General features: G+C 33.6%; 1 protein-coding gene across 2 annotated transcripts; it reads right to left on the bottom strand.

The window, feature by feature from the left end:
• Positions 1 to 788: 788 nt before the first annotated feature.
• SPIC (Spi-C transcription factor) lies at positions 789 to 9,570 on the bottom strand. 2 transcript variants are annotated; one of them, XM_052001795.1, is made up of 6 exons: positions 9,503 to 9,570; positions 8,222 to 8,248; positions 7,167 to 7,260; positions 4,606 to 4,718; positions 3,742 to 3,850; positions 789 to 1,572 (listed from the first exon to the last, which is right to left on the bottom strand). In XM_052001795.1, exons 2-6 carry the CDS (start codon positions 8,222 to 8,224, stop codon positions 1,145 to 1,147), a joined length of 747 nt encoding a protein of 248 aa, XP_051857755.1. In that variant the 5' UTR covers positions 8,225 to 8,248; positions 9,503 to 9,570; the 3' UTR covers positions 789 to 1,144. The 2 variants fall into 2 exon arrangements, with proteins under 2 accessions (XP_051857755.1, XP_051857756.1); XM_052001796.1 differs by lacking the exon at positions 8,222 to 8,248 and having other exon boundaries at positions 9,503 to 9,552.
• Between the last annotated feature and the right edge of the window lie 469 nt (positions 9,571 to 10,039).

Here is a 10,039-nt window from a genome sequence, read left to right as displayed (position 1 = left end):
TGTGTTTCCTCCCTGTTTGGAGCATTAACATTCTGCATTCACTCTATTCGTGCATTTGGCCTTTATTTGTGAGAAAGTGAATATGCCATGACTACTGTTCTTGCTAAAACATTTGAATAAATGCCTTTTCTGAGAGCTGATTAAATCTACTGGAATGGTATTTATGGAAAGTACACTGCTGGGGGTTCGTGAGCTGTAGCTCTAGAAGGGAGATACTATAGGGCACATCTTAGAACTGTAAGAGTTCTTCTCTTCTGGGAGTTGTCCTTCTGGGAACTCATCCCAGAAATATAAATGCAAATTGGGAAAATATTTCAGATGTGATGTTATAGTAATTACTAGTTTGTAAGATAGATATTCTTAATTTGGGATCTGGAAGTTTTCCTTTTTAATATATTTTTGATAACTATATTCAAAATAATTGGTTTCCTTTGTAATCCAATATGCTTTATTTTATGCATTTAAAAAATGTTTTTCTAAGGAGTATGTAGATTTCACCAGAATGCCCAGAGAGATCTATAATAAAAACAAAAGGGGGGTAATAACCCCTATCCTAAGAGAATGATTTCAGTATAAGGTATAATTGGAAGTGAAATCAGAGGAAATTTGTGTTTCATTTCTCCTTCTGATTCATTAATTGTTAAGTGACTTTACTGCTGTGAGCCTGATTTCTTGTTTTGAAAATATATAAAATAATGCCTTTCTCATAAGGTTTTTGTGAGAATCACCTGAGATTAGTGTACATAAACATAACGTGTTTGTGTTGTTATTAAAGTTAAACCATAAAACACCACATACATTACATTTATTATTACGAAGGTAAGATTATAATGCTTATGTCAAAAATAAAATAAACTTTTGTACTTTTGAATGTATATATTGAAGAGAAAATAACATTTTAAAGCAGTAATCTTGAAGAAATTTAATTCTGATACATTCAGTTCAGTCTATCATAGAAAATGGGTTCATTTACAGAATTCCCTGCAACTTCATGAGTTGCATACACCATTTATTTGCAATGGTGTATACAATAGTGAAACTAAATAAATTTTGCCTTGATTTGAGAGGAAAACCCTTATCTTATAGGAATTTCTGATGCCTACAAAACCCAGTAACAAGGAGAGAAGGAAAGTAGACATGTCTCTTAGCAGTCCAAGTAACCTAGATCATGGTCATTGCTATACATATAATTATAATTGGTATTCCAATTATTTAAATTTAGTTGCTCTTGGTCAGATTGAATATATTGTGAATAGATTATTTCTTTTCCCATGAACAAAGGTGGAGAGAGTCTCTGAAGGATGATCTCACTGAATTGATAGGTTAGCTTTCTGCGGATTTTCACAATTTCCCCAGTCCTTCCATAGTTCCTCAAGGCTCTGGCCATTTTCTGGTAAGTCATGGTTTTGCGATTGCCTTTCCTTCTTCCCCAAAGTTCTGCAAGTTTCTCTTTGTTTTTGGAAATAAACTGAAAGACCCCCTTTGATTTATCTACCCATTGGATGCAGGATGCCATCTCAGGATCACACAAAGACTCGTGAAGGTATTCAAACAGTCGAAGCTTCTTTCTCCCTAAATGTAGAATAAAACATGTCATGGATTGAAAGCTCCTTCAGATATATCAGGTGTGCAGCAATGGCTCTATAAACATTTCCTTCCTGGATTCCAAGTGACCACATATTGCCGAGAACAATTTACTGTCATGTCACCTTCTAGGAATTGATGTTAGGGGAGTGACCTGGCACTAAAAGGCCATTGTGTTACCCTTCTAAAACCACTAAGGGATCCAAGAAGTCCATCACCAAGAGAATTATCTCAGATATTAGCTGACTACACCCCAATCAGCATACCAAATTTTAGTTGGATTCTTTGTTAGCAAAGGTATTCAAAGTTTTCCATATCCTATAGTTGTAACCTAGGGATCTCTTATTGCTATTTGGTGTTATTTATCACTCTATTTAAAAAAAAAAAAAAAACAAAGCAAAACAAGTCTTCTCCATTGAGTTTGGGATTCACAGTTAGATACCAACGTTCCTAAGAGCATAGTAAAGTGGACAAAGAAGATGATATCCTAAATAGAAGGTAATAATAAAATCATTTTCAAGATGAAGACTTATGTAAAAATAAAAGACTTAGTGTAGGGAGTTGGAAAAAAAACCAACTCTGGGTTCATCATATGTCTTGAAGAAGCTATTATGTAATAATGTATAATGTAATGTAAAATGAGATAAGTTACAGAATACATCATAAAATCTAACTTCACCATTTACTTATGAATCCAAACTTTCTCAGGAACCTTGGCCACACACAGTTTTTGGCCATTTTGACACAAAAGGTCATTTTAGAAATAATGACAATTTTCATTGCTATGAAATATGAGTCTCTTTTCTAATAACTCCTTTACAATGCAGGAGAAATTAAGATGCTAGCCAAGAAATCCTGCTAGATTTTTATGGCCACTGGAACAGAAAAGATTACAAACCTTCCTGATGAGTAGCAGAGTAAACTACACAATTGTGAACCAGTCTCCACTTTTATAACCTATGACATATTTGGAGCAAAATGGAATGATGGATTCCCAGGAAATTGCTTTATTTGTCTGTGTAGAAAAACTCCATGGGGAATAGTACTTCTGTACCATTCATCATTCATTCAAGAACTTCAAAGGTTTTGTAATTAACCTTATCTTTTGAATGCTATAATCTACATTTTATGAATTGAAAAACATAAGGGACTTACCAAAGGATACAGAGTAAAAGTCAGACACAAAGAAAACAGAACCTTTCTGACCCCTTAGCCACTGCATGGCATTTTCTACATGTTAAATCATTTCCTACAGAAACATTTATTATGTGCCTAATTTCATATGGCTTCTTGCTAAATACATATATATATATATATATATATATATACTAAGAAAACATACTAAAAATGCACTTTGAGCCTCAGGAGCTCACACTGGATGAGATTATGAAAAGAAATCTTGAGCAGAAAACAGCCATTTCTTCTTCCTTATGCTTTGAGTTTAAATACAACAATGACATATAGAGGACCTAAGATGCATTTTGCAAAATGCAAAATCTGTGTAAGAACTATGGAAGAAGAATAAATTTTAAAAAAATTATCGGGGCAGCTAGGTGTTGCAGTGAAGAGAGTACCAGTCCTAAAGTCAAGAAGACCTGAGTTCAAATTTGGTCTCAGACACTTAATACTTCCTAGCTGTGTGACCCTGGGCAGGTCACTTAACCCTAAATGTCTCAACAACAACAACAACAAAAAAAAAAAAACACACACAAAAACACAAAAACATAAAACAAACCTTTATCAAGGATTTCTTATGTACCAAGCACTATCCTAAGTACTGGGGATCCAGATAGCAAAGAGAGACAGTCTTTGCCCTTAAGGATCTTAATTTTGATATGGGGAGACAATATGCAGAGAGGAGGAGTGAACTTTGGTCCTGAAATTTATAGCAATAGTGAATGGGACCATTGAAGCAGTCCTTCCATGAATAAAGACAGAGTTAACATTTTGAAGCACTGTATAGAGTTTACTATGGAGACTAGGACCATGTGGATCCAACTACAACAGATTTTGTTATGGTATAGCTGTTGGATATAGCTGATTTATTCACTAGCATTTGATGAAAAGAATATTTTAAAATACACTTAGAGAAACTATGATATGAAACTTTGAAATAATTTTGAACAAATACACCAAATTAAAGATTGATCAACACACCTTTTCCTCCTCTTTGTTGGACAGGAGTTGTCTGCATCCCCTGGTTTTCAGTCATATTCTGCAGAGCATGATGGATGCTTCCTTCAAAATAGAAGTCAGTAGTACTATTCTAATGATGAAGTAAAATAAAAATTTAATCAGCAAGGAACCCATCTGATGAATGAATGGATGAATTAAGAGACCCTAGACACATTTTCCTTCTCCAGTGGTTGCTAAAATGTGGTTGGAGTGGCCCAGTTTAATCAAAACTTAATTCTTTCCTTTGAATACGGAAAGGATGTCTGAGCTGATTATTAACATATGGTATGGCAGAGTACTCTGGTGAGTCACTGGACAAGTCCCCACTGGCTTGCTGGGTAGTTTGTATCCTTTGCAGATTTTTGAGGAAAAGGAGCAACAATAATCTATAGCCCATAAAAATTGTAACGTGACTAACAGGATGAGTGTTTGTAGGCCTATTTCATAGAAGCAGCCTGGCCCCAGCTTATAGGAATAGAATAGAATAATAATGACTATTATTATTATTGTAAAAACTAACATTTAAATAATGCATTAAAGCAATATACATACCATCCTATTTGATCTATTGAATAACAGATTCACAACTGATAATATTTTTGATGATTCTCTTACACTTAATCTATGTTAGTTGTTTTCATAGGCTCATGAACAAGTAGTCATTGAGAAATATAATTGCAGTCAGTAGGTTTCAAATTAAAATTGTGTTATTATCAAATGGAAAGGAACTTGCCAGCTTTCGACACAGGATCAAACTTTCTTAACCTCTGTACTAGTCTCAGTACCACAGGGAAATGGGCCCATTCTAATGACTAAGGAATGTCATCATGCTACAACTTTACTTACAATCACAGTCCTCCAGTTATAGACAGTTTCTTCTGTGGGGAGTACTCCATAACAGCTGGAATTTCCTCTGAGATGAGGATAATGATTGACGAAAGTCAAGTAATTTTTGTAATCTAATTGGAAAAAAAAAGAGAAGAACCTTGAAAAGTCATAGTTAATCTTTTTAAAATTTGTGTAAAATATATTTCCTAAAGAAAATGGCATTCCATTCTCATCCAGAGTTGTCTTTTATAAGCTTGGAATTCACCGAATAGAATAATAATGAGACAAAAACAAAACAAGAGGAAAAACAAGCCCCAAACCAGAACAAGAATAAAAATTGTGCATGATATCAGGAAACAAAAGTTGTTCTCTATGGAAGGAAATGAGAAAGTAAATAATTATAATTTTAAATATTAATACTTCAATTTGAATAGGTTTACAAGGAATGATTTAGAAATATTCCTTAAAGAAAATACTTGCCCTAATAAAAGCAAAAGCCTGACTAACCAAGAAGGCATCACTATCAAACAAAAATGGCTTTGACTTTCTTTCCTGATATACAAAACCGTAGGGGTGAGATATCCAGGTGGCACAGGAGAGAAAAATGTTATCTCGGCCATTTAGTAATTTTGTGACTCTGGATCCATCACTTATGTTCTCTAACCTCAATTTCCTCATCTGTTAAAAGAAGTACCCATTTCATAGGATTGTTGTAAGGATCCAATGAAAGAACATACGTAAAGCACTTTACAAACCTTCAAGAATTCTATAAAGGCTCCCTCAGCATCCAGAGCCATCTCCAGTCATCCTGATCTGTACCTGGCCACTGGACCCCAATGGCTCTGGAGGAGCCAGGTAACCTTGCCCAGCCCTCCCTCCCTTAAATCCAATTCACTTGCATGTCTTGGCGATGCCTCCCTGACGTCAAACAACAAATGCAGGCTATAATAAGTCTTGCCTATATTGACTACAGCATAGAGAAATGATCACTGTTTCCCAAATTGTATCTAAATGTCCAAGTGTATCCAAACGACAAAGATGACTTGAGGATGCTTCTGAAAATGCTTTTTCTACTATTCAAATTGTATATGGACATTTTTACCATGCTAAAATCTCAAGAGGAAATCTATAAACAGTGAGGTGGTAAGCTCTAAATGACAAATGAAAGAGGGAATATCTATAAAAATATTTATGTGAAGGCAACACCCAGCCAGAGAAACTCTTCCATCATCACACTGATTGTTAGCATACAGATTTGCCTCTCCCATTAGAGAACACCAAATTTCAGGGTTGGAGAGCTACAAAGACCTTCTAATCCAAGAGTACTTATCTTTTTTATTTCATGATCCCATTGGACATATTCATAGGGGTCACCCTTTGATCCTTTTTCAAAACAAAAGCTTTAACATTCAAATACATAAGATTTTACAAACAACTTACTTCCTCCTCCAAAACACTATGATTAACAATATAGTATTATTATTGTTATTATATGTCTTGGATAATATGTATAACATAATTATGTTATATTAAATGATATGTACCATGATAACATTATTTAGCATATATGTAAAACAATATAAATATAACATGATTAATAATACAATAATAGTAATTAATGATATTGCACTTTATGGTTTACATGGTACTTTGCACATTTTCTCCTTCCCATCTCTAGGAGGGATTGAGCACAATTTTCACAAATGAGGAAACCAAACAAAGCACGGTTAGGTGAAGTGATTGGTCCAAGATCATATGATCTCAGCATGAAAGTTGGTAAAAGACATTTCTTTTAATCCCTCCCTCAACTACTGAATGACAAACCCAGAAATTAAATCTAAGTCCTTAGTTTTAAATCTTAAATAATTTCTACTACATTATGCTACCTCTCAATAAAGTATATTAGTTGTGTATTAATATATCCTTAATCATTGCACTTAAAAGTAAATTGTAGTAGAATAGTGAATTGTAGCAAATGAGCAAGAGACAACAAATAAGGAGAAAAAATACCCCAAGACAAAAACAATGACTTTTGCCAAAAATTAATTTATGAATAGAAGCTCCTTGGGCACAATGGTATGGCACAATATTAGTAGGTTTGGATTTTTATGGGGATCACAAGAAACTCCAAGAATGATGTGGGACTCATGTGTACTTCTGAGCTTTGAGTGGGGTGCAGAAGCAGAATTTCAGGGTAAATTTCTGAAAAGCTAGGGTTTAAGCTTCCATTTTGAGAAGTACTAAACAAGTGTAACATCACCAGCAAGAGGGATCTATAATTTCAAAAACAGAAAAACATTGACTTTCATGGCAAATAGCTCTGTCCTTTGGGTTAGGGTTTTCTGGTCTTTCTATGTAGAAAGCCATATTACTATAATCTATATCTTCCATCATAATATTTTAGATCCAAGGTTGAGTTTCTTTAGGATGATTCTCCTGAGAACAATAATAAGAATTCTGCTTCAATAAGAAGGGTCATCATGTCCTTATCCCCTCTGTTTACCCCTCCCAGATAGCTCCATCTGACCCCTAAAGTACTGAAAATTCCAGGGAATAACTTCTGGATGGCTTATCTTTACCTGGGGAATACTGATGGTCCCCAGCTGAATGTTGCTGCATTACCTCAAAAGCATCTTGGAATGCCTGACCCAGCATGTCTTGTTCCAGCCAGCTCTGAAAGAGCAAGGAGATGTCATTTGTTTATTAAGCCCATGTTCAATACTCACTGTTGGTTTTTTCCTGCTAATTTAAAATGAAGTACAAAATTTTGAATGACATGAACACAAGATCTAGTTTCATAGAGAAACTCTTGCCATTCTCAATTACCATAGAATCCATAGGAATTTTGTCTTTAACATGTCCAAAATATAGATAAGATTGCAGTGAACAAAAGGTAAAGGAAATAACTACTAAGAAGCTTAAGAAAGAAAGAAAGAAAGAAAGAAAGAAAGAAAGAAAGAAAAAAGAAAGAAAGAAAGAAAGAAAGAAAGAAAAACAAAATCAAAAGAAACAAACAAAACAAAAAAACAAGAAATTCCTTGAAGTATGGGGGACTTTTTTGGTCCTGCCTAGATTCCATGAATTCAGGGATCTCCCAGTGAGGAAACTCCCTCTATCCACATCCAGATGCAGATCTGCTATTGTTTTGCAATTTATAGGAATATAGAATATAATTGCCTGGAGCAAGGTGAAAAGACTTGCCCAGGTCTACACAGTCAGCATATGTCAGAAGCAGCACTTGAACCCAGGTCTTTCCGACCTGGAGCTAGTTCTCTATTTTCTACCCTAGGATGTCTCTTAGCTGGGGGGGAAAAAGAAGAAGAAGAAGAAGAAAAAAATTATCCTTCATTTGCATGAAGGGATTTATTACTAATAATTTTTAAAGTAAAAGAATGTTTCAAAAGCAGAATTTGCAACCTGTTCTTTTAAAATATCCTTACTTTTAAGAAAATAATGAGGAAATAAAATTGCAGTGCTTTATAAAACAATTTGCAAAGCACTTCTTTCGTTACTAATTAATCAATTAGAAAAGACATTCTATTACAAAATTTCCTATGAATAGTTCATCTGCAAAGTAAAAAGGGGAGAAACGATCAAAAGCTGGAAAGGGATAATCAAAAAGCATTAAACTTACCATGGCTTCATTAACAAAGTTGTAAACCTAAAAAAAAATAATATTTACCTATCTTAAAAAAAAGTCAGGCATTTAGATAATTGTTTTTGAATTAAAAGATTTTGAATCATTTCAGATTTGAAAAGGTAAAATACTTCATTAGAAGAATTGATGAAAATAAAACAAAAGTTTATGAAATAAGAATTCTGGACAACTGATCCAAAATTTTAAAATGATTTCCCAAGTTAGAATAACTTCCAACTTTTTCCATTGTTGAAATATTTTTTAAAAATGATCATTAGAATAAAAATTGTTACTGACAATCTTATTGCCTCTACTAGTTAATTTTTGAAGAAAATAAATATAGAAGTGATTTAATATCGTTTCAGAGATTATTAAGCTTTTCAGAAGTCCCTAAAACTCCAATAACATCTTAACACAGTGCCACATAAAAATAACTTCACATGATCTCTCTGCTTCTGCCAACTAGATTTTTTGATAACAAAGATTTTGAAGATACCCTTCATACTGTATGTTTTTAGGAATGCCGCTTACGCCTTTACTCAGTAAGACAGAAGATACTCTTGATGATTAATAAAAAAAAAGCATGAGTTCATGGTGTATTCAAAACTGCTTATCTTTTGATTTGTATGAAATCAGAAATAATAACTTTGATAGTTATACATAATTAAAGATACATTTAGTGATCAGCATTTATTGTGCTGTTAGAGAAAATTAAAAGCAGTTTATTTATATACATTCCTAAAAATTTATTGTTAATTTATTGTTAATCTATTGTTCCTTAGCAATTAATTTCAAATATCATATTTCCTTTCTTTTTTTTTGTGAAGTCACATCATACTAGATACTCAAAATAGGGTAAAAGAAAAAAGCCTTTATAATTTTTTTTATTAAATGTTTTCAAAAGTTGATAATTCAAAAACATGGAAATAAAGGGATTTACTTTATTAAGCTTTAAATCAGGAAACAGACAATAACATAGGATTGTGGTTTTAATTACAGCCTTAAAACCAGAGTTCTTTGATTACAAGAACCCAGAAATCTCTTTCATAAAAGAATTGAGATTCCCTAGAGTATCAATCGACAAGCTTTCATTAAGTGCCTTCTATGTGTAAGGCCTTGTAGGAAAAGTGCTGGCAAAGCTGAAGAAATAGATGAAATCAGAACTAACTTGGATAGTATTCTATAATTAAAGATACATTTATTGATCAGCACTTATTGTGCTGTTAACAGAAAATTAAAAGTTGTAATATATCTTGAAATCATAAGCTGAGCACTTACCAGGAAGACTTTCAGTCCTCTACCAAGATGTTTTCATTAATAACATAAAAAGCTGAATTGTTAAAGAGCAAACTGGCAAGGCTGCATTAAATAGGTGGTTTTAGGGAAGTGCTACAAAAGGGGATTTTTTTTTAAAAGATACAGGGCCTTCATAATTTCTATTTGATAATGTGGATGAGACAAACCAGGGACTGTTATTATGAAAAGGCATCTCTATTCAGTTCTTGAGCCCAGAGCATTATAAACACAGTAAAATGAGAATAAAGTGTTTTACAAAGTATTTCCGGGTACAAGGCATTTTTGTATCTATTGTCTAACTTGTATTTTATCACAGAAATATGGGCTGGTTTCACTGATTTATGGAACTCTCTGGTGAGGAAATTCCCTAGACCAATGAAGATTTGTGACTTTTTCTGCTGGGAAGAATATAGTGTTGGAGAGCTGCCTCGAGTGCTGAGAAATTAAGAGATTTGCCCAGAGTCACAGAGTCAGGCCTGAGGCCCAGTTGAGGTGGTCTTAGATGGCCTTTCTAAAGTC

Source organism: Antechinus flavipes, chromosome 5 (assembly GCF_016432865.1).
Source record: "Antechinus flavipes isolate AdamAnt ecotype Samford, QLD, Australia chromosome 5, AdamAnt_v2, whole genome shotgun sequence".
NCBI classification, from domain to species: domain Eukaryota; kingdom Metazoa; phylum Chordata; class Mammalia; order Dasyuromorphia; family Dasyuridae; genus Antechinus; species Antechinus flavipes.
Note: the sequence above shows the minus strand (reverse complement) of the source record. Positions and strands in the feature narration are given on the sequence as shown.